At 38.0% G+C, this 25,376-nt stretch overlaps 1 protein-coding gene and 1 long non-coding RNA gene across 2 annotated transcripts in view; one reads left to right on the top strand and one right to left on the bottom strand.

Moving 5' to 3' along the window:
- The window catches only part of CPA6 (carboxypeptidase A6), a 357,356-nt gene extending 334,577 nt beyond the window's left edge, over positions 1-22,779 (top strand). Inside the window, exons 9-11 of the mRNA XM_032315817.1 lie at positions 12,091-12,293; positions 16,465-16,549; positions 22,350-22,779. Of these exons, the coding sequence (XP_032171708.1) occupies positions 12,091-12,293; positions 16,465-16,549; positions 22,350-22,537 (476 nt within the window). The 3' untranslated portion in view covers positions 22,538-22,779. The remainder of the gene's footprint in view (positions 1-12,090; positions 12,294-16,464; positions 16,550-22,349) is intronic.
- Positions 8,757-13,771, bottom strand: LOC116574880. Its single transcript, XR_004279527.1, has 3 exons — positions 13,738-13,771; positions 11,782-11,946; positions 8,757-8,918 (listed from the first exon to the last, which is right to left on the bottom strand). It is a non-coding gene; the product is annotated as an uncharacterized LOC116574880 (long non-coding RNA).
- Positions 22,780-25,376: the final 2,597 nt, after the last annotated feature.

Here is a 25,376-nt window from a genome sequence, read left to right as displayed (position 1 = left end):
AAATGGTAAAATTGGGATGGCATGTGTCTCTGGGGGCATTAAAAAGCAACTTGACCAGACCCTTCAACATCACCACTCCTTCCAGAATTCATTTAAAAAAAAAAAAGAAATGTATGATATGGATTCTATTTCCCACTCTGTGATGGGCACTGGGGAGGCAGAGATAGATCCAACAGATTCTGTCCTCATCAGGTTTAAAATCATTGAGGTTAGAGAAGGGAGAAAGGAAAAAAGAGTGGAGGAGGAAGGAAGGGAAAGAAAAAAAATGAAAAAAATTTAAAAGTACTATATAGAAATACATATGGTACAGATAGACATAAATAGTTCAGTGGAGATACAAAGGGAGAAGGAACTAGCTCTACTTGATAAAGTCAGAAAAGTCTTCACAGAAGAAATAACAGAAGATTGGAATATTAAAAACATATTGGTCATCAAACAGACCAAACTGTGGGACAGAAAATAAGTAGAGCAAAGGATTCAGAGTCAAGACAGCATTCCAGGTAGGGGAAACAAGTATGTCCCTGGGACAAACATGCAGCATGAAACAGAACAGGGTGCCATGAGGATGGCAGGTGGCCCTGTGTGGCTGGAACGAAGGATGACTGGAACGACTGGAAAGAGAAGAGGCTGAGTATTTCTCCTTTTAGGAATTTATCCTATTGTTATACTCACATGTGTGGAATAAAACATATGTACAGGGATATTCATTGCAACACTCTTTATAATAATGAGAGATTAGGAGCATCCCAAATGTCCATCAACAAACAGCTAGTAAATTAGGCTACAATTATACGGTGAAATAGACAGAAATAGCCAAAATCAGATGGCTATTTTACATACAGGATTACACACACACACACACAGAGAGAGAGAGAGAGAGAGAGAGTTAAACAAAGCAAGGTTTTAGATTATTATATATGAGGATCCTATTTGTATAAAAAATAATAAAACTTTTTTTTTTGCTTATAAATGCATAGACCAACCCTGGAATAATACAAGGAGGTAGTAAAAGTTAGTACTTCTGGGGAAAAGAAATAGATGGCTAGACAGATGGAGGGAGAAATTTACATGGCATTATCGTGTACATCCATAGGCCATTCTAAAAAATTAAAAGCAGTAAAAATAAGTCAACATTCTTTTTTTAAAAAACTAAAAATTGTAACTAAAATCAAGCTCCAGAATGCACTACCACCATTCAGAGCACTTCGCCTCCTTTCCTATTATTTAGCTTTTTTATTTAGCTTAGATATAATTTAGTAAAAACATGAGGGAGTGGTACCAAAAGAGACAGTTTATAAGCTTATAAGGAAGTCTTACTTCTCTACCACCATTCCTCACTGGCCTCAGTTACTAACCCCACCAAAAGGGGTACGGTGGAAAATGTCAAGAGTTCCCACTTAATCACACATTGCCTAATCTAATAGACGCCAAATGCACTGCCCCCTATCCCTCTGGTCTCCCCATCCCTTCTCTTGATACACTCTTAGAGGAGTTGATAGTGAAATTGAGAGAAAACCTCAAGTCTTACAGTGGTGCATTTTACAGAAATTGTTTTGTTATGTAGAGAGATAAAAAGTGTACATCAACAAAAATATTTTAGTATGACATTTCGTTAGAACCAGTATCTGTTTCCTTATACTGGCACTTATGTGGAATGAGGTCATGGCATGCCTCTCTAGCCTGTGTAATTCTGAAAGAGAGGTTCCAGAGTAGCCTTACACCAAGTTCCACAATAAGAAAATGGCACTCATTCTTCTCACTTGCCTCCCCAGATTGGGAAGTTACCTTGGCAACAATCAAAGACAAAGCAGTAATATGATACAAACCTATGGATTCCCTTTTCATTTGTTTGCATTCTCAGGTGTAATTCTTATGCTCAGGTGCATATCTGCACGTATTTTAAGAAAATCAGAGAACGGCATTGTTGGTCAGGCTCTTGTGCAATCTCTTAGCTTTTATTATAACCTTAAGTTACAATAAAACTGACCTTAAAATGTAAAACACAAATGGAATTTTGATGTGCTAGACTGAGAAGGACCTTGCTATAGGGCAGGTTGATTCACTCAATGAACATTTATTGAACCCCTGCTATGAGCAAAGCACAGTGCCAGGCAAATATTCGGTTCTTGTTTTGTGGGAGCTAGCATCCAGTGAGGGAGACCGCATGTCAACAACCGGCTGTGATTTGGGGCCTGAGTGCCACATTAACAGAGGAGAAAGGAAAAGAGAAATTCTTTTTTTTTTTTTTTTTTAAGATTTTATTTATTTATTTGACAGAGAGAGAGAGAGAGATCACAAGTAGGCAGAGAGGCAGGCAGAGAGGGGGGAAGCAGGCTCCTGCTGAGCAGAGAGCCCTATACGGGGCTCAATCCCAGGACCCTGAGATCATGACCTGAGCCAAAGGCAGAGGCTTAACCTACTGAGCCACCCAGGTGCCCCAGAAAAGAGAACTTCTAGCTGGGGTCAGAGTGGCAATGTTGCAGACAAGTGCCTTGTTCCCCACATATCTGGTTGCCACTTTACCAGTTACCAAAACTTGGTGGCTCAAAACAACACAAATTTATTTTCTTATAGTTCTGGAGGCCAGACATCCAAAATGGACTTCACCAGGCTAAAAATGTGATAAGACCACACTCCATCAGCAGGCCTGAAGGGAGAATCCATTTCCTTGCCTTGTAGTTCTAGAAGCCACCTGTTTCCCTAATCTTGTGACCTCTTCCTCCAGATTCCCTCTCTGACTCAGCTTCTCTTTGTTTCCCTCACATAGCCTTCTCTTCTGTCTGTAACCAGATTTCCTTCTCATATAATGTTTATGGTTGTATTAAAGGTCTACCTGGATAATTCAGGATAATCTCCCCATTTCAGGATCTTGATCACATCCACAGAGGCCCTTTTCCATATAAGGTAACATTCACAGATTCCATGGACAAGGACCTGGCAGTCTTTGGGGGCCATTATGTAGCCTACCACAAGGTGCTTAGAGGGAAGGCCCCTAATCCAGCCCCTTTATCCTGTAGGCGGTGGTGAGCCACTGGAAAGTTTCAAGCATGAGAATTACATGGTAAGATGTTTATTTCAGTAGAATTAATTCAGGACTTCTGAGGATGTAGATGAAAGAAGAGCCTGAAGTCAGCAAACCCCTCCAATAATCCAGGACAGTTTTGACAAGACAATGGTAATTGGGTTGAATGCACTGGTGAGAAATTAATACAGTGAGATCAACAGCTGTTTGCAGACTGTTGGACACATTAAATGATTTCTGAATTGGGCATTCACATACCATATATCATGATTTGTAATACAAGAGAGAAAGCAGATTTGGAAGGGGGTTGGAGGACCTTTATACAGGGAGGGACATTTTTTTTTTTAAAGATTTTATTTATTCATTTGACACAGAGAGATCACAAGTAGGCAGAGAGGCAGGCAGAGAGAGAGAGAGGAGGAAGCAGGCTCCCCGCGGAGCAGAGAACCCGATGCGGGACTCGATCCCAGGACCCCGAGATCATGACCTGAGCCGAAGGCAGCGGCCCAACCCACTGAGCCACCCAGGCGCCCGGGACATTTTTATCAAAGAAAAAATTTGTTCTGAGAGTGAAACAATTTCCCTGCAAACTAAAGTTTTAAATTGCAATCCATTCTTGGAGACTGCCTCTAAGAAGAAAGAAACTGAGTAACACAACTTTTAGTACTAAGTTTTATTCTCACATTCTTAGAATCTAATGACATTCAGGAAAAGTAATTATGTAATTACATTAGGATCTGTTTTCATCTGGACTAGAACCATAAACTAGCACTGCTGCGAAGAGTCTTAGCAAGCTTCCTAATCTAACAGATCTCAGCCTCTTTTTCCCCAGTACCACACTCCCAGCTGGTGGTGACAGTACACTCCAGTGGTTGATTCCAAACACACCTACCCACACTAATTTACCACTCTCTCCCCCATTACAAGAGTATTTTTAGTTTATTAATCTTGTAGCTTGTAACTAGCCACTGTGAGACAACCACCACAACTGAGAGCAACATATTGTCGCACATCCCATGAGAACCATGGAGTAAGGTCCTTAATAACCACCCGGGACAATGCTGCCACAGCAGTGACATGCCTGCCCCTGAGCTCATTGGTAGTATAGCTTTAACTGGAGCCCTGTCTTGTGATTTTCCCCTCCTTCTCCATTCCCTCTCTAAAGACTATCTTCCACCTCATTTTCCCATCCAGAAGGACTAAGGTTCATGGAAGCAACAAAGCCTTTTTTTTTTTTTGGTCCTTTGTTTTTTTAAGTAAAATTGTATTTTTTTGAGTCCCATCCATCTCGAGTCCCACTGAGTCTGTGCCATTAGAGTGTCCCCAGGGCTTCTAATCCGGCTCTCCCTCCCTCCTCTGTGTTCCTGTGCACAGTCTGCACTGCACACTTTATGATGGTATTATATCCTACATTGTCTTGTCCTATAATTTCTTTATATGTGCACATCTTGTCTCCTCTCAAGATTTATGAGGTTCTTGTAGAGTTTTGCATCTTAATACTCAACAACTAAAGAGGTGATGTATGGTATGGAAGTTAAATTGCTGAAGTGTTCAGAACAGAGCTGTGTGTTGTTTTACTGGACAAGACTAGAATCTCTTCATTCTGCACTGCAGAAATCTGTTATATATATTCTGCAGTTGTTCTGCATGTGAAGATGGGGAAAGAGAACTTTGTCTCAGCTTCAGAAAAAATATACTGGCTCCCATAAACTAAGGGAAAACTAATAACCTTTGGATTCTCATGCTTCTAAAAACTAAAGAGTGATGGGTTTGATGCTTCTTGTTCCCCTAGTAATGTTTTCCATGGTTTCCTGGCTGTTAAATCATTTTTTGGTGTTTTTTACTTGTTTCTTTAAAATGCTATGTCTTGGTACTTTAGCTTTCTGCTCTCTTGATCTTTTTTGTACATCAGATACTTTTGATCAGAATCTGTGTAATTGAATCTAGATCTGGACAGCACTTTTCAAATTGTATATCCAGCACAGCTACTTAAAATCCCAAAGAGATTTCTGGTTCAATAATACTTGTGAGCTGTTTCTTTGCATTTTAGTAAAGCCTGGATAGTGCCCCCCAAAGGCTGTAAATATAATTAGATTGTTTTAGTGGTTTTCTTTCCACCTGACTTAATTTATTTCTGTCTTAAAGGCCTCACTATTCAGGATTCTGGTTTTATTTTTTGAAAGATAGTGTCAGTATAAGAGATGAGCAAGGCAAAAATTCACACAGAAACACTGGCATAAAGAATTTTGAATGTGATATTCCATTTTGCTACTGAATCAATACTTAGTCTGTAGTAAGTAACATTGGCAGAATGTCCATCCATAAAATAAATGATAAAGTGCTATAGAATATTTCAGTGTCTAATGTGTTTCTCAGGCACACAGCATTAAAGCAGGGTATAGCCCTTCTTGCTATTATACAGTTTAGCTCCTGTATGATAAGTTTATTTTTTCTGTACCCACTATTGGCCAAACATTGTGCAGGGCCAGTTCAGTAGGGAAATGGGTAAGCATAAATTTTAACACACAATATTAAGTTTGATGACAAATGCAGATAAAGAAGGGTGTTATGGGCACCTAACCCAGTTCAGGGACATTGGAAAAGATGCCAAGAGGAGGTGGTAACTGTGTTAAGCTCTGAAGGACAAATAAAATCAGACTGTGAAGAAAAGAGAAGCTTCAAAAGAAGAAAACAACATGTACAGTCATAAAGGCAAGGGAGTATAAAACCTTGAGAAAACGACCAATATTTTAGTAGGAATAAAGCTAGAAGGTTTAAGGCAGACTGACAGAAGGTAAAAATTTTAAGTCGGTCAACCAGAAATAAATCAGGAAGGAACTTAGTCCATAGGCATTTGGTAAGGAAGGGAGCATGACTCTCTGAATTCCAAGGAAGGAGAGAACTGTGTAACTTTCAAACCAATACAAAGCCATAAAAAGTAAATGAAATTATCTAGTCAGTGACAAAATACCAACCACAGGCCTATCTGTACAGCAATAGGGCAAAAATCACCAACTTTTTAAGACAGGAATAACACACAAGATAAACTATAGTATCTACCTCTACCAAACTCAAACCTTTTGATCACACTACCTCTTTGCCTTTAAGTAAGATTTTGGAAGTTTATCCGGAAGGCACCACTGAAGGATTTTAAGCAGCAAATCAGATTTCTGTTTTTAGAATAAATAAGGTCAGTCTTATTTATGTTATAAGGACATTGAGAAGGCTGAATTCAAGGTAGGCCAGACTGAAGGCAAGGAACTATTCTCATAATTTAGGGGAATAATTACAAAAGCCTGAACTTTGTCAGTGGAAGTGGTCAGAGAGAGACTTAGCAGATACAAATCAACAGAATTTTTGCCTGCATAAGGAGTAATTTACCTGAAGAAAAACTGAGGGCTGACTAAAGAGTACCTGCCCCACAAAAGAGAGACAGAGACATGGTAATGGCAAGAAACCTAGCCCCAATGCTGTGGACAGCAGAGAGGCATATCACTGACAGGCCCCACCTGTGGATTCACTCAAATGGAACAGCAAAAAAACAGCAGTTTAAAGGGCAACAAGACATAAGTGAAGGAAACCCATTTTCTAACCCTAGGACATCAGCCAAACCATAAGGGAACTGCTTAAATCCTTTCTGACGTCAGAGGTGTTGGTTAGTGCCATTGTTTACATTTCCTCTCCACCTTGATGGTACAGATTGGTGCAAGATCTTGGTGCCCTAGCTAGCCTGCCACTGTATCAAGCCCTAGTCCACACCACCTCCAGACACCCCCCCAAAGTTCTCCCATAGTCACACCCATCCCAGTTCCAACCATTCCACCAAAGCTACTCTGGCCTGTGCCCACCCCAGCTATAGCCATCCCCCTGGGACAGTCCTGGTCCAGAGCACTCAGGGCCCCACCAGCCCCACATGGCAACCAATGTGGAAACCCACATATGTGGAGCACCCAGGACACCCCAAAACAAGCCTGCTTCAGCTGTCCTGCCTACAACACCAGGCACACACAGGTGACACAGGTGGTGTTCCCACACAAGACTACACCTTCAAGGCTGGGAGAGGTGCCTGTTTGGCCTAATTCATACAAACAACCACAGAATGTCAAATAAAGTGAAACAGTGGAACATGCTCCAGATGAAAGAACAAGACAAAACTTCAGAGAATGAACCAAGTGAAATGGAGATAAACAATTTACCTGATTAGGAGATCAAAATAATGATCATAAAGATGTTCCCCAGGCTTAAGAGTAGATGAACTCAGTGAGAACTTCAATAAAAAGATAGAAAATATAAAAACCAGAGTTGAGGAATACAATAACTGAACTGAAAAATATGCTAGAGGGAATCAACAGCAGATAAGAGGAAGCAAAAGAATGTGTATCAGCGATCTGGAAGATGGGGTAATGGAAAACACTCAAGCTGAACAGCAAAAAGTAAGAATTTTTAAAAATGAGGATAGGTTGAAGGACCTGTAGGACAACATCCAGCATTGCTACATTTGCATTATAGGAATCCCAGAAGGATAAGAGAGAGAAAAGGGGGCCGAAAACTCATTTAAAGAAAGAGTATCTGAAAACTTCCCTAACCTGGGGAAGGAAAGAGACACCCAGGTCCAGAAAACACAGAGAACCCCAAACAAGGCCCAAACAGGTTAACCCCAAGACACATAACTAAAATGTCAAAAATTAAAATTAGAATCTTAAGACCAAAATAGAAAACCAACTACTTATATACAAGGAAAACCCTATAAGACTATCAGCTGATTTCTCAACAGAAACTTTGCAGGCCAGAAGAAAGTAGCAGGTTATATTCAGAGAGCTCGAGGAAAGAAACCTACAATCAGGAATACTCTACCTAACAAGGTTATCATTCAGAACTAAAGAAGCAATAGTTTCCCGGATAAAAGTTAAAGGAGTTCATCAGCATTAAGCTGGCCTTATAAGAAATGTGAAAGGACTTACAGCAGAAAAGACTTTGACTAGGTGTAGGAAAACTATTAGAAGATAAAATTTACTGTAAAAACAATATATAGTAAAGGTACAAAATCAATCACTTATAAAGCCATATGCAGGTTAAAAGACAAAAGTAGTAAAGTCAATTATATCTAATAAATTAGTTAAGGGATTCAAGAAATAGAAGATATAAAATATGATGTCATATACATAAAACATAGAGAGGAAGGAGTAAAAATGTAGTGCTTTTAGAATGTGTTCGAACTCAAAACCACCAACTTAATATAGACTGTTATATACTTGGGATGTTATATATGATCCTCATGGTGACCATAAAACCGAAAACCTGTAATAGAGACACAAAAAGGAGAAAAAAATCCAAACATAAGACTAAGGAAGTGACTAATCACAAGGGAAGAGTAGAAGAGAAGAAGAAATAGAGAACTACAAAAACAAGAAAATAATTAACAAAATGGTAATAAATATATGTCTACCAATAATTACTTTAAGTGTAAATGGTCTAAATGCTCTAATCAAAGGACATAAGGTAACTGAGTGGATTAAAAATAAAAAAAACAAGACCCAATTATGCTATCTACAAGAGACACTTCAAACCTCAAGATACATGCAGACTTAAAGTTAGAAAGTAGAAAAAGATACCATGCAAAAGAAACCCAGAAAAAAAATCTGGGGTAGCAGTACTTACATCAGACAAAATTGACAAAATAACACAAAGGCTGTAACAAAAGACAAAGAAGGACATTACATAACGATCCAAGGGATCGCTACAACAAGATGATATTTATATCTATCTATACACCCAACATACAAGCAACCTGATTATATACAAAGCAAATGTTAAGAGACATAAAGGGAGAAATTGACAAAAATAGCATAAGAGTAGGGGAGTTCAACACCCCAGTTATGTCAATCAGTAGATCATGCTGAAAGAAAATAAATAAGAAACAGTCACTTTGAGTTACACATTAGTTCATGTGGATTTAACAAATACATACAGAACATTCCAACCAAAAACAGCAGAATATGCATTCTTTTCAAATACACCTGGAACAATTAAGGTAATAGACACTATGGAAGAAGAGTATGGAGGTTCCCCCAAAACTAAAAGTAGAAATACCATATGACCCAGCATTTCCACTTCCAGATATTTACCTAAAGAAAATAGAAATGCTAATTCAGAAAGATATATGCATCCCTACGTTTACTGTAGATATCTAGCAAGTGTTGGTGGAGGATAGGGAAAATAGGTGAAGAAAATTAAGATACAAACTTCCAGTTATGTAAATAATTCACCAAGGTGTAATTTAAGCATAACAAGTACAGTAGGTAATATTGTAGTAATTTTGTATGGTGATCAATAGTAACTATACTTATCATGGTGAACATTTCATAATGTATATAATTGTTGATTCACTATGCTGTACACTAATATAATTTATATTATATTTATAATATAATTTAAATAATTAATTTTTAAACCTATAAATAAAATGTAAGAATAGTAAATAAGTACACATATATGTATATAAATATATTTTGGAAATACTACTCTAGTGTTGTTAATAAAAAGGTGTGAATTTAGGGGCGCCTGAGTGGCTTAGTGGGTTGAAGCCTCTGCTTTCGGCTCAGGTCATGATCCCAGGGTCCTGGGATCAAGCCCCACATCGGGCTCTCTGCTCAGCAGGGAGCCTGCTTCCCCCTCTCTCTTTGCCTGCCTCTCTGCCTACTTGTGATCTCTGTCAAATAAATAAATAAAATCTTTAAAAAAAAAAAAAAGGTGGGCGCCTGGGTGGCTCAGTGGGTTAAGCCGCTGCCTTCGGCTCAGGTCATGATCTCAGGGTCCTGGGATCGAGGCCCGCATTGGGCTCTCTGCTCAGCAGGGAGCCTGCTTCTCTCTCTCTCTGCTTGCCTCTCTCTCTACTTGTGATCTCTGTCTGTCAAATAAATAAATAAAATCTTAAAAAAAAAACACCTAAAAAAAAAAAAAAAAAAAAAAGGTGTGAATCTAATCCTTGTTCCTTATAGAAGACCTGTTGCTTTCTCTCTGGAATTGTTTCCTTTTCTTAAATTTCACCCTACAGTGTCAAAGCATTGACAGATTTCCCCTTTATCTCTCTTGTTTTGTACACAATAAGTCCATTCAATCTTTCCTTAATTGTAGAAAATTTTCAATTAGCAGTTCTTCAATATTTAACTTTTATTTCTTTATGTTAGTCAGATGTTGACACTCTATTTGTCACACCGCCTTTTTTTTTTTTTTTCATTTTTCCAGTTCTTTGTCTCTTCTTGATGCCTTCTGGGAATGTTTCAAAACATATTCTAGCTCATTAATTCACTCATCAACTGTATTCTTTCAACCCATGAATTAAGTTTTTTATTTCTATTATATCTGACTGGTACTTTTTTTATAACTTCTTGTCCCTGTTTAATGTTTTCAATGCCCTTCTGTATGCCCTTGAGAATGTTTATCAGGGGGCGCCTGAGTGGCTCAGTGGGTTAGAGCCTCTGCCTTCGGCTCAGGTCATGATCTCAGGGTCCTGGGATCGAGTCCTGCATGGGGCTCTCTGCTCAGCAGGAAGCCTGCTTCCTCCCTCTCTCTCTCTGCCTTAAAAGATTAAATTTTAATCTTTAAAAGATTAAAGATTAAATAAATAAATTCTTAAAAAAAAAAGAGAGAGAGAATGTTTATCAGGATTATTGTAAATCCTTTTTTCTCTGGCTCATTAGTTCTGCTCCCCCTGGAATTAGTTGTTCAGTCTGTGATCTCTCCTTTCTGGTGCTTTACATCTGTGATCTTCAAATGTCTCTTTATTTGTCCTATTCCTTTCAGAGTATCAGCTATCTGAGTTCCATCCATATCCCACTTACTTCTAAGTCATGCCCAGAATTAGACTCAAAGGAGGAAAACCACAATTGCTATAAATTTCACATTTTAACTCACCTATAACACAAACTAGATTTAATGTCCTCAAGCTTTAGCCTGATTTGACTTGGTTATCTTTTCATATTAGTGGAATTGGACTATATCACAGAATCACCAAACATTTTCCATTTGCTTATGGAAAGAGACCGTTTTCTACGGCTGTTGGGAGGGCTAATAATGGCCAGTGGCAAATAACTGTAGAAAATGTAATTATTTATTGATGGAAAAATGTCTTGGAACCTTAATACTTTGTGTTTGCTATGGTGAATGTTATTTTCATTCCTGCCCTTCATAGACCTATAGGTTATAATGTTTTTAATTCAAAAATTATTAAAATTTAGTTTTGAGGATTTCTTAACTGAATTCTTACTGACCCCCAACATAACTAGAGAAGCCTCTTGGGTTTTACAAAACCAGTTTGGATATTGCTTTTCTAAAAATGGAAATTATTTTGGCATCTTTTGTGGAATTGTTTCTGCCTTGCCTTCATGGTCTTGATGTATCAGTATTTTTATCTTACCAGACACCTGTGCAGATGTCTAGCCTTTTCTTTTGAGCTAACATTCACTTTTTAACAGATATTTGTTGAACACTTGGCATACTATTGTTCTAGTTGCCAGGTGCCCAGCAAGAAAGGCACAGTCCCTGCTTTCACAGAACATTAGAGTTTAACAAAGAATCCAGACTGAATATTTATGCTAGAGCAGGGAGTTTTTTCTGTGTTGTCTTGCTTTGTATACCAGTCGCCTAGAACAGTGTAAATATTGGTTGAATGTTAAGCAGGTAAATACTGGGCACTAATTATGGGTGTGTTAAATGTTATGGAGGAAAAATGGAGGGATCATAGGGTATAGGAGCCTTACCTGATCTGGGGGATCATGTAGAATTAGGTCTCCCACTGATAAAACCATCCTTTTCCAAGTGGTTTATGCAGGCTCATTTAAACAATCAGTGCCTATTTCCTATTCAGGGCACCCTCCTATTGTGCATGGTGGTTTGAACCACCTTGGATTTTTCAGTATTGGTTTCTGTAAATGAGAAGTGAGATGAATTGCTTAATAATACCTTATGCTTATAGAAACTAAAGAAAAAATCAGTTTAAGAAAGCTGATTCGTGTTTCTTGCTTCTTGCCTATCCTTTCCATCACCCCATTTTCTCTTCTGTCTTGCAGATGAAGGAGCTTCTATGCACCCTTGTGACGATACATACTGTGGACCTTTCCCAGAATCTGAGCCAGAAGTGAAAGCTGTAGCTACTTTCCTCCGAAAACACAGGAAGCACATTAAAGCTTATCTCTCCTTTCATGCATATGCTCAGATGTTGCTGTATCCCTATTCTTACAAACACGCAACAATCCCCAACTTTAGCTGTGTGGTAAGTATTTGCACTTGTACATGCATGTCATGCTTTACGCTTCCTTTCTAAAGCTAAAAGGGGTCTGAGTAGTAATGGTAATAGCAAACACATATTGTGTTTATTCTAATAAGCATCTTTTACATATCAACTCATTTATTTTCCATAAGCATATGAGATAGGTAACTATTATTGTCCCCATTTTACAGATGAGGAAACTGAAACCTGGGGAAATAAAGTAATCAGATGCAGAATGCACAGCTACTAAGTACCCTGGCCAGGCTTCAGCCCCCAGTTTAGCTCTGACCTTGTCACTTTGAACCACTGCGCTATGCTGCTTCTCAAATGCAGTCGTTTCAAACCAATTTACATTCTTAGCACGAGTTACACAGAAAGTTGTCAGGATGGATGTGATTAGTATTACAGCTTCGGTCAAATATGCAGGACTATAATTAATTTTATTGAGTAAATAATTGTTCATAAATTATGGTCTGACTCTCATTAATTAAAAGCAAGATTTAATTTATGAGCACTATTTGCTTAATGGTACTAAGTCTCTGGGCATGTATCTGACAAGTTGGTGCTGAGAATGAACAGCCCTTCAGGCATAAGACTACTTGGCAGTGAAAAAGCAGTTTCTTTCTTCCTCATCTCAGAAACCCAACAAGCTATCCACTGTAGGGCAAAATGCCTTGTAAAGTGAGTCTGATTCAGAGTCTCTAGCATCTAAAGGACTATAAAATTCAAAACCAGGTCAAACTAATATACAGTGTTAGAAATGAGGGAGAGGAAGGGAACAGTGACGAGGAGAACGTATAGGAAGGAAAGCTTTTGGGTTTTGTTGTTGAAGTTCTATCCTTTGGCCTGGGCGATGGTTACATGAGTGTGTGTAATTTGTGATCATTCATTGAGTTATGAACTGAAAATGTGTATATTCTTCTGTATGTATAATTGTTCTTGAATTAAAAGCTTTGATAAAAGAGAAGCATCCCCTTTCTTCCTACACCTTGAACTCTAAATCCTTCACCAATTGGTTGGAGTGGCAGGAATTCCTGACCCAGATGTCTAGGACCTGGAAGGAATGAAGAACAGGAGGAAGTCTGAGGAAGGCCTGAGGGAAGGCTTCTATTCTGTCCAAAGAGGAACTTTGTTCTTGGCATAACCAAGCAAAAACTCTGAGCAAATTCTCTTGAGAAATTTTGTAAAGGTGGTAGTTCTATTTAAGAGTACAATTCGTGGGGTGTCTGGGTGGCTCAGTGGGTTAAAAACTCTGCCTTCAGCTCAGGTCATGATCCCAGATCCCAGGGATCGGGCCTCAGATAGGGTTCTCTGCTCAGCAGGGAGCCTGCTTCCTCCTCTCTCTCTGCTTCTCTGCCTACTTGTGATCTCCAGAAGAGACAAGATGGTGGGGAAGTAGGAGGAGGCGCCGTTTCAACCTGTACCCTAAAGTGAACTGATTACTTACCAAAGAACTCTGATCACCCATACTTGTGATCTCCATCTGTCAAATAAATAAATAAAATCTTTAAAAAAAAAAAAAGTGCAATTCCTCAACTACTGTGTGAGTCAAATAGGCTTGTTGTTGTTGTTGTTGTTTTTAACCTGACTGTTAACCTATTTTTAACTACCCTGTATCACACAATGCTTCTCTAGGTTTATATTCAGCCCTTTCTAAGTTGGGTACAGTGTCTATTTATATTCTCACAACAGACTAAATGGAGTATGCAATATATTAAAACTATTACATGAGTTAAGCTTATTTTCATTTTGTCTTGGATCAGATTTTGTCTTTGTCTTGGATATGGTATAAAGAGTAGACCAGTGATTCACAATCAAGGAGGACTTTGCCTCCCAGAGACACTGAATGATGTTGAAGACATTTTGATTATCACAAGGCTGGAGAATGTTATTGGCAGCTAGTGGATAGAGGCCAAGGATGCTGCTAAACATCCTACAATGTACAGGACAGCCTCCTGCAGCAAAGAATTTTTCAGTCCAGACTGTCAATAATACCACTGTTGAGAAATCCTGTTACCAGGTTACATATAATCTAAGTCGCTAATGCCACAGTTAAAAATCTCAGAAACTAGGTAGTCTCTGAATGTTAACAGGGACCTTTCAATTCCAATAAATTGTTCAAAAATATCCAATCAGGGACACCTGGGTGGCTCGATCATTAAGTTTCTGCCTTCGGCTCAGGTCCTAGGATCGAGCCCCGCATCAGGCTCCCTGCTCAGCAAGAAGCCTCCTTCGCCCTCTCCCAGTGCCCCTGCTTGTGTTTCCTCTCTTGCTGTCTCTCCCTCTGTGAATTATATAAATAAAAAATCTTAAAAAAAAAAAAGTTAAAAAAAATTCCATCAATGTAGGAGCCTGTGTTTCACTAACATTTTTAGATCATTCATTAACTTGCTTTAAATGTGGAACTATTTGAATAAAAAATATATTCCTGACTTAGTTGAGGTTCACTAAGTGAGGCCTGGGTCCTTTTGAACAATTGAAAAGTGGAAGCAATAAATAAAGGAGGAATTGCATAAACTCTTTTAAATAGGTGTCTGGCTACACCACCCCGGAAAAAATTCCTAGAGAATTTTATGAAGTTTTTACTATTTGCGGACTGATCATATCCAACCATCTTATCAGCCTCCACCTGCACCTGAGTGACAGAAGTGCCGTGAGCTCGAAATGCTAAAACTGTGCATATATTTTGTGTAAATAAGCCAAGTGGTTGTATTTTTTTTCTTAAGACATTTTTGGGGGTAGTTTAGTCATCTAAAATAATGAGGAACAAATTTCTCCTCACCAGCAGAACACAGTAACCTTCTAAATGTAGAAATATCTGCCTTTGCCATGGAATATTGCTGAAACCATTGGAGAAGATGTTAAAATCTCAGAACATTCTCCGTAAAAGTATCTTATTATGGTGTTTACATTCCTTTTCTGTTGGCTCCTGAGAGGAGGATGTCATCCTCAGTGAGATGAATAATAAATTGTCTGCCAGGTTATGGAGACTGGTCCCTTAATATCCACCAAGAGTGGCATTTGCTGCAAATGCTGCCTTATGCATCCCTGAGGTGAATGAGGACAGCAAGCTGAAGCTGGGTCCAACACACAGCGCCGTGTTGCCCAGAGAACTTCAACCAGTATAATAAATTATTTATAGGCAAATTGAAATGGGAGAGCTGTATACCGGTTTCACCATACTTCTTTTCCTCTCACTGGTCATACAATACTTCTCTAACTCCTTATCGAAACTAATGCTGTTACACCATTTGAAAATGTTTTGAAGTGTAGTCAGTATCACTTTAGTTTATGATAGAACATTCGCCTTTTAGTATTTTTATTGTGTTGTTCATTTTTCCTGATTTGGGGCATTGATAGGTAGCGTTCCGCCTCAGAATTTCTCCATCTTAGCAGTACCTGAGCTCTGTCAGAGGCGTATGTAACTCTAGAAGTCATGGAGCATTCCACAATTGTTATTCCTATTCCTGCAGGGATAAATGAAGAGCATAAGAGAAGACACTCTTCCTGAACTAAAGGGTTTCTAATTGATCCAACTGTGTTTTAAATACCTTGTACATAGCCACTGAAGTATGTACTTAAGGATCAATAAGATTATCTTGATACCCTTGCAGAGCTATGTTTATTCAACACTCATGCAAGAAATATCGACTAAGCTTCTGTTATACACAGGCACTTTGCTAAATAATGCATATGTAGCTATGAAGAAGACTGGCATGGGCTCTGCCCTGTCAAGCATTTTGTAATTCATAGAAACAAGTGTCTCTGAATGAAAGTGAAGAGGACAGAACACTAAGTCAGCATCAGAAGATATGGTATCTTATATCAGAAGATATAAGATATCCACTTACCTGGACCACTCCTTGTCATGCAACCCCAGCCTGCCCATTGAACCTTGCTGAGTCTTTCCTTTCTTGTCTGTAAAATGGAAATATTACTGATCACTGACTTGGTGTGAGGATCAGTCAAAGGACATAAATATGTTCTAAAATATAAACTGCAGCATGTGACAAGGAATATTATTACCATTATTATTAAATATACCTATTACCAAATGTGCCCAACCTTGCTCTCCAAATTGAAGACTGATAAGGCTCAAACAACATGCCAGTGTTTCTAAGGGTTTCAATGCGGTAATGTAAAGTGATATCAGCTCTCCCTTTTCCCCTCACAGGAATCTGCAGCTTATAAAGCTGTGAATGCACTTCAGTCAGTATATGGGGTACAGTATAGATACGGACCTGCCTCCAGCACGTTGTGTAAGTTTCCTGTGTATTTTGTGTTAGAATCGTTTCTTGAACCAAGATCCTGTAAAATGACTTCCTTTAAAAAAAAAAAAAAAGCAACAGAAATGTGTTCCCCCTTAATGAGAAATTTTTGATAACCAAATTAGCCAAGGAATATGGAGGGAGTTTATATTTGATTAGTTTTATGCTGCTTGACATAAATCACTGTACCAATTGAAATAAATTCTAAGCAGAGACTATTCTAAGCATGTAGTAATGACTACAAAGTTGAAATGAGATCTTATGATAGTAGAAAGTACCCAAATGGGCTCCTTAAACAATTGTAACTACTGTAAGGTTGGAAATGGGCCTTGAGAATATAATGAAGTAATGTCTCAGCCCTAAAAAAGCTTTCCTTTTATTCCTTTCCTCCACTATTCTTGCTATGAAATTGTATTTCTTATGTAATGGCTTCAGCTGAATTTCCCCTTAAAAGGTGATTTTAAAAAATTTTTTTCTTTTTCAAATAAATTTATTATTTGAATTTTAGGTAGTTAACATACAGTACAATATTGGTTTCTGGAGTAGAATTCAATGATTCATCACTTATATACAGCACCCAGTGCTCAACACAACAAGGGCCCTCCTTAATAATAACCATCACCCATCTAGCCCATCTGCCACCCACCTCCTTCCGTCAACTCCATTTGTTCTTTACTGTTAAAAGCCTCTTATAGCTTCTTTCCCTCTCACCTTTTTTTCTTTTTCTCCTGTCCCATACGTTCATCTGTTTTCTTTCTTAAATTCCACATATGAGTGAGATCATGTGATATTTGTCTTTTACTGACTGACTTATTTCACTTAGCATAATACACTCTAGCTCCATCCACAGCATTGCAAATGTCAAGATTTCATTCTTTTTGATGGCTAATATTCCATTTGTGTGTGTGTGTAACACTTCTTTATCCATTCACCAGTTGATGGACAGTTGAGTTCTCTCCATAGTTTGGCTATTGTTGATAATGCTGCTATAAACATCGAGGTGCATGTATTCCTTCATGTCTGTATTTTTGTATCTTTTTGGTAAATACTTGGTCGTATAACTGCTGGCTCATGGGACACTTCTATTTTTAACTTTTTGAGGAACCTTCACACTGTTCTCCAGAGTGGCTGCACCAGTGTGCATTCCCACCAACAGTGCAAGAGGGCTCCCCTTTCTCTGCATCCTCACCACAACGTATTGTTTCCTGTGTTGTTAATTTTAGCCATTCTAACAGGTGTGAAGTGGTATCTTATCATGGCTCTGATTTGTATTTCTCTGGTAATGAGTGATGTCGAGCATCTTTTCATGTGTCTGTAACCCATCTGGATGTCTTCTTTGGAAAATTGTCTATTCCTATCTTCTGCCCGTTTCTTAACTGGGTTATTTGTTTTTTGTTTTGTTTTTTGGGTGTTAAGTTGGTAAGTTCTTTGTAGGTTTTGGATACTAACCCTTCATCAGATAGGTAATTTGCAAATATATTCTCCCAGTTTGTAAGCTGACTTATAGTTTTGTTGACTGTGTACTTCACTGTGCAGAAACTTCTTATCTTAATGAAGTCCCAATAGTTCATTTTTGCTTTTGTTTTCCTTGCCTGTGGTGACGTGTCTAGTAAGAAAATTGTTAAAGCTGAGGTCAAAGAAGTTTCTATCTATGTTCTCCTCTAGGATGTTGTTGGTTTCTGTCCTCACATTTAGGTCTTTCATCCATTTTTAATTTGTTTTTGTGTGTGGTGTAAGAAAGTGATCCAGTTTCATTGTTCTGCATGCTGCTATGTGGTTTTCCCAACACCATTTGTGAAGAGACTATTTTTTTCCATTGGACATTCTTTCCTGCAAACAAATCCAAAGATTAGTTGACCATATAGTTGTGGGTCCATTTCTGCGTTCTCTATTCTATTCCATTGATTTATGTGTCTGTGTTTGTTATAGGACCATGTGGTCTTGATGACTACAGCTTTGTTATATAGCTCAAAATCTAGAATTGTAATGCCTCCAGTTTTGTTTTGCTTTTTCAGAATTACTTTGGCTATTTGGGGTCTTCTGTGGTTTCATGTAAATTTGAGGATGGTTCACTCTAGCTCTGTGAAAATTGCAGGTGATATTTTGATAGGGATTGCATTAAATGTGTAGATTGCTTTGAATAGTATAGATATTTTGACAATGTTTGTTCTTCCAGTCCAAGAGCATGGAAAATGTTTTTCCTTTTTTGTGTCCTCTTTAATTGCTTTCATAAGTGTTCTATAGTTTTCAGAGTACACACCTTTTACCTCTTTACTTATTCTTAGGTATCTTACTGGTTTTGGTGAAGTTGCAAATGAGATCAATTTCTTGATTTCTTTTTCTGCTGCTTTGTTATTGGTATATAGAAATGCCACAGATTTCTGCACATTGATTTTACATCCTGTGACTTTGCTGAATTCATGTATGAATTCTAGCAATTTTCAGTGGAGTCTTTAGGGTTTTCTACATAGAGTATCATGTTATCAGCATAGAGTAAATTTTCACTTCTTCCTTGTCAATTTGGATGTCTTTTATTTCTTTTTGTTGTCTCATTGCTGAGGCTAAGACTTCCAATAAGATCCAGAAAAGGGGGACGCCTGGGTGGCTCAGTTGGTTAAGCAGCTGCCTTTGGCTCAGGTCATGATCCCAGCGTCCTGGGATGGAGTCCCACATCGGGCTCCTTGCTCTGCAGGGAGCCTGCTTCTCCCTCTACCTCTGCCTTCCATTCTGTCTGCCTGTGCTCTCTCTCTCTCTCTCTGACAAATAAATAAATAAAATCTTTAAAAAAAAAAAAAAAAGATCCAGAAAAGGATGCTGTATTTTGTTAAATGCTTTTCCAGCATCTATTGACAGGATCATACAGTTCTTATCCTTTTTTTATTATTATTAATATGGTGTATCGTGTTGATTGACTTGCAAGTATTGAACCACCCCTGCAGCCCAGGAATAAATCCCACTGGATCATGGTGAATAATTCCCTTCATGTACTGCTGAATGTGATTTGCTAATATTTTATTGAAATAAAGAGGAACTGGGTATATGGAAAGAACTTGAACAAAAGACCAGAAGACAGGGATTCTAGCCCTGATTTTGGCACTAATCAGGATATAATCCTGGCCAGGATATTAATCCTGGGCTTTGGTTTCCACAACTGTTAAGTGAGCAATTAGACTACGTCATCTCTCATGGCCTCTCAAACTCTAAAATTTTTCAACTATATGAGTTGGAAAATCTAGCAAGAAATCATGTATATCTGAATGTCTATGTATGCATACACATAGGTTGTATGTATGTGTATAGTTACTGACATCTAATTTTGCTTTCAGTGAAGTACCAAATTTCTCCTTGATTTCTACCTACCAATTATTATATTCTTAACCACTCGCTTTCTTCAGCCTTCACAGAAAAGTTTGGTTTGCCAATTAACATTGCTTATCAAATAAGTTTATCTTAATAATGAATGTCTTAAGTATCAGAATTGTTTTCAAAGTCTATGATCATTGGTCTCATGCTGACCTTTTTAGAACTGTTTTTCGGGGGAACCTAGGTGGCTCAATCAGTTAAATGCCTGACTTCAGCTCAGGTCACAACCCCAGAGTCCTGGGATCGAGCCCCACATCAGGCTCCCTGTTCAGGGGAAGACTACTCCCTCTCCTTCTCCCTCTGCCCTTACCCCATTTGTGCTCCCTATCTCTCTCTCTATCAAATAAATAAATAAAATCTTAAAAAAAAAAAACCAAAACCATACTTTAAAAAAAAAGTTTTTCAGTAGTGTCATCCTGAAAAAAGAAATACAGTATTTCTAAAATCATATTCTTAATTATTACCAATATATTAGGTTTAAACATTAATTTTTAAACAATCTTACAGTTTACCTTTTCAGCTTGATATCAAGCCATAGTCATAGTATTATATTTACCAAGAAATTCTGTTACCATAGAAATGAGGCTGTCACATCACGATGATGTAACTGTTGGCACACGCTGACTCTGACTCTGGCTTCTATGACTACTATTTGTAATTCCAGTGTCTCTAACCCACAGGGACAATGAAGCCACAGCCTACCTTCTGTCCTTAACCAAACCAAAGGGAGACTAAGAAATAGCAGAGTGTTTTAATTGTCATCTTAACATAATTTATCTCTAACTTGTCCTGGCAAAAATAGGATAAAAAGGATATTATTTGAGCAGATGAACATACTCTGAAAATTTTTTAATAGCAGAGTTAGGTCAGTCTGGATCATATTAATTTTAAGAAAAAAGTTTGTAAAGATTCTTCTTTTTTAATTTTTTTTTTAAAGATTCTCTTTATTTACTTGAGCAAGAGTAAGAGAGAGAGAGAGAGAGCACAGAGGGAGAGGGACAAGCAGACTCCCTGCTTAGCAGGGAGCTGACATGGGACTCGATCCCAGGACCCTGAGCCAAAGGCAGATGCTTAACCAACTGAGCCCCCAGTTGTCCCTATAAAGATTCTTCCATAAAAATTTTATTTATAATTATTAAGAACCTGTTATGCTAAAAACTACATACAAGGTACTTTGGGGCATAAAGATGCAAAATAATAAGGGCTTATGTATCCTAGCACATTATTTTGTTTAATTTCCACAATGACACTCTGCGGTAAGTATTACCATCCCTTTTTCTAAAGGGAAGATTGAGGCTCAGACAAGTCACAATAGGTGGTGGGATCTGATACAGCCCAAACCCTTCGTCTGCCTCTAGTGCGCTGAAAAGCTGGAGCAGGTGAGGTCACAGGAGTCAGAAATAGAGAATTGCCAATAAATTACCAGCTACACTAAAGGTTGTTGAGAGGTTGAAAGTGGGGTCTGCGGCGGGGAAAGCAAAGCAAAAAAGGAGATTAGGCCGCTCTCGCTGGTGACCTTCAAGAACAAAGTTTTCATAAACAGGCAGAGGTAAGAACCAGACTGAAAGTGGTTGAGCATATAGAGGCAACATGTATGGATTCTCTTTATGTTCTAAAGCAAAGGACAATTTTTAAAAAAGGATGGCATATAGCATGAGAAGGAAGTGCCATATGAAACTGGTGCTTGAATATTTTGGTCAATGCAGATACAAGAGAAGGTGGTTTAATTAATGAAACTAGGTCCCAGAGAAGGAACCCTCTGACTACCAAGGAAGACAATGATGAATGGAATCAAAAGACAACCCTCATAGAAACAAACAAACAAACAAAAAACCATGCAGGGCTCTGCCTCTGAGCTAGGAGAAGGGCAGCTGGAGGGCTGTGATGTCAGTAGAGGAGGACGTGGGATGATTACCTTTTATGGGCATGGGGAATATGGTTCAGTGAGGAACAGGCCTACAAGAGCCTGAGAAATGTTTGGTAAGTGAAGTTCTAGAAAAAGGAGACTGGAGCAGCATTGAGAGAACAGAGGACATCAGTGACCAGTGTGATTTTACAGCAAAGACTTTCTCCAGCTCCCTCTCAAAGAGTGAAAACAGAGAAACTGGGCCAAGGATTAGGTTATTTATGGGTGACTAAAGTGAGGGTGGAGGTAAATGTTACTGAAATTGAGGCTGAGAAATTTTGAGGTCACCACACTGGAAAAGCATTACTACTTAGTCTAGATCCTCCAAGATGGTGGCAGGTCAGATTCTTAAGTTCCATGAGCCTAACACCAAGGAACTACTGTTAAATCATTCTTGCTGAAACAGTGTTTAATTAGAAGGATTTCAAATAGCCTAGTAAGCATGTACTATAGATGAACTTTGAAAATTATGCAGTCTTCTCAGCGAGGTTTTTTTTTGTTTTTTTTTTTTTTAACTTTTAGATGTGAGCTCTGGTAGCTCAATGGATTGGGCCTACAAAAACGGAATACCCTACACATTTGCTTTTGAACTTCGTGACACTGGACATTTTGGATTTTTACTTCCAGAGGTGCTCATCAAACCAACCTGTACAGAGACCATGCTGGCTGTGAAGAATATCACAATGCACCTCCTAAAGAAATGTCCCTGAGACCCAAAGGTTGGGTCAACCACCAGAAGGCTGGTTCTCTGCAAGAGCTACTTGTCAGTGGGGGGAAATTGTTTTTAAAAAGGGCAACTTCTTAGAAAGAACATATCTGTGGACTTTAAAAGGATGTACTTTATGCAATTCAAGTTTCTGAGGCAATAAAAAATTGGTTAAAAGAATCTGAGCATAGCCTAGTTTGCTGTAAGAGAAATCCTCCGTTTTATATCATTTTGAGTCATATTTGAGGAAGGGGAGGAGGGGATATTTTCAAGCTCTATTGTCTCAAGAAATGTACAAATTAAGGATTTCACTGCAATAAATCTCCTTTTCTCAATTAAGATTTAGGCTATTAATGTTTTTCAATCACTTTGTTTTTATTTGCAGTGGAAACTTTTGAAACAGAGACAACTATATTTCTTAATAAATACACAACTTATCAAGACATTAGATTCTTCACATCTTCATAACCTGGCATTAGTGCATCATATACCTATAAAAATATACCAAGATAGAGCATTCATGTTTAGACTCTAAGAATACCAGTTACAAAAACAGATGTGAACATTAATTGAGGTCCCAGACATAGCATTAAGAGCTTTACACTAATAATCTCATGTATTGCTCAAATACTATGAGGTAGATACTCCTATTAATCTCATTTTTTCAGATGAAGAAATTGAGACTTAGAAAAGTGATACAGGTTTCCATTTCCAGAAATATGACAAGATAGGTATCTGGACTGTTGGAAATAACTACAACTTCTGGACAAAATGTAATTTTTTGAATCATCTTTAAAACATCAAACAAAAAAAAGTAGGAAAATCTCAAGCAAGGCAGGAACCTGGAGAGCTAAATTGTGCACTGTTATCCTGAGAGCATTTGTTAAGCCAAGTGAATGCAAACTTTTATTTTCACAGCGTATTGGAGAATGGGAGCAGAGAACAGAACCCAAGGCTCTTCCAGGGTGGGAAGTCTATTAGCAGATTCTCCTCCCACCAGAATTCTAGGATTCCCAAGGCCTGTACCCTCAGAGCAAGGGTAAATTACAAATAAACCTCCAAACTGTCTTCAGTGGAAAATTGACTATTTCAGTTTTGGCAAGAGTAGAGAGGGGAGACACTGCAGCTGAATCACAGGTCATCTCTCTCTGGTTTGTGGCCCAAATTCAGACTGTATAAATGGTATGATAAACATCTAGCCAAGAATTTAATCCAGACTAATCCCAGACTGATTATACCCCTCAAGTATTTGGGAGAAGGAAATGCAAATCCCCTTGGAGGATTTATCTGACCAAGACACATCATGAACACCAGGATGAAAAGATGAGCCTAAAAACTTCCAGAAGGGGGAAGAAAAAAACAATCACGAAGGAATGAGGACTAGAGTAACATGAAACTTCTCAACAGCACTAGTGAAGCTTAAAGACAATGGAGAAATGCCTTCAGAGTTTTCAGGGGAAATTTTATCCTAAAAATCTTCACCCAGGAAAATGATCAATGAAATGTGAGGGTAGAATACAAACATTTTCATAAAATTGAGCTCCTAAATTATTAACCTTTCTCAGGAACTTCCTGAAGGATATGCTGTACCAAATCGAGGGAGTAAATTAAGAAAAAGATGTAGGATCTCAGAAAATAGGAATTCCCACATAGGAGATAGGGATGGGGAAAAAATCTCAAGATAATGGTGAAGGGAAAAGTCCCAGTAACAGCTACCTTTCAGGCTTAGAGAACCAGCAACTTGGAATAGAAAAAAGGAGAGCTGAAGACTCAGATGAAGTTCTCCAACGTAAACACAAAACAGAACATATGTTCAGAGGCAATTTTTACTTATATCAGAAAATGTGGTATATAAAATATATAATAAAAGCACAGAAACCAAGCAAACAACAACAAAATGCAGTTGTTAACTTTGGTGAAAACACTGAGCTAAAGAAGAGTAGAAATATAATCATGGTATACTCTATGACTTAGCTATAAACAATATTTATATAGTTAAAATAATATTAGCCCTAAATATTTATTTAACCAAAAACTATGATTAAAAAAGTATTTGAAGGAGAGGAAGAAGTAATGTATGTGAGAGGAAGGGTATAGCAGAGCTAAATCTTCATCTGCCATAGCAGGAAGTCAATAAACATCTAAACCTGAAAGAAAAAGAAATCAAGTAATATCAGGATATGCATGTTATTTAGACATAAGAAAGTGAATTCAAGAAGAAATAATTTAGAAGATTAAAAATTATTGGACTAAGGAAAGGGAATTGGGAGTAAGGAAGGGTGGGGCTGAGGACTGCTGTTTTTAATATAAGCCTTGTCATATTATTGGACTGGTTTTGCTTTTTTTAATTATGAAAACATAACACAACATGTATTCCTTTTAAAGAAAGTGTTTTTTAAAGTGCACTCCCAACTATTTACCACCAAGTCTTTTTGATGTTTATAAAAAGTACCTTTCAGTTAAAAAATTAAATTTAAATTTATTATTTTTTTAAAGATTTTATTTATTTATTTGACAGACAGAGATCACAAGTAGGCAGAGAGGCAGGCAGAGAGAGAGGAGGAGGAAGCAGGCACCCCGCTGAGCAGAGAGCCTGATATAGGGCTCGATCCCAGCACCCTGGGATCACGACCAGAGCCAAAAGCAGAGGCTTTAACCCACTGAGCCACCCGGGCGCCCCATTAAATTTAAATAAATTTAAAGAAATAGTAAATGCGATTATATGTAGAATGCTTAGCAGAGAGCCTTGAGTGTAGTAGATAATCAGGAAATACTAATTTTTTCTATGCTTTACAAATCTAATATATCTTTTTATCTTGTAGTTCCAGTTACATATTTGTAGG

This window comes from Mustela erminea, chromosome 16 (assembly GCF_009829155.1).
Source record: "Mustela erminea isolate mMusErm1 chromosome 16, mMusErm1.Pri, whole genome shotgun sequence".
In the NCBI taxonomy this organism is placed as follows: Eukaryota; Metazoa; Chordata; class Mammalia; order Carnivora; family Mustelidae; genus Mustela; species Mustela erminea.
This window is presented reverse-complemented; position numbering and strand designations above follow the sequence as displayed.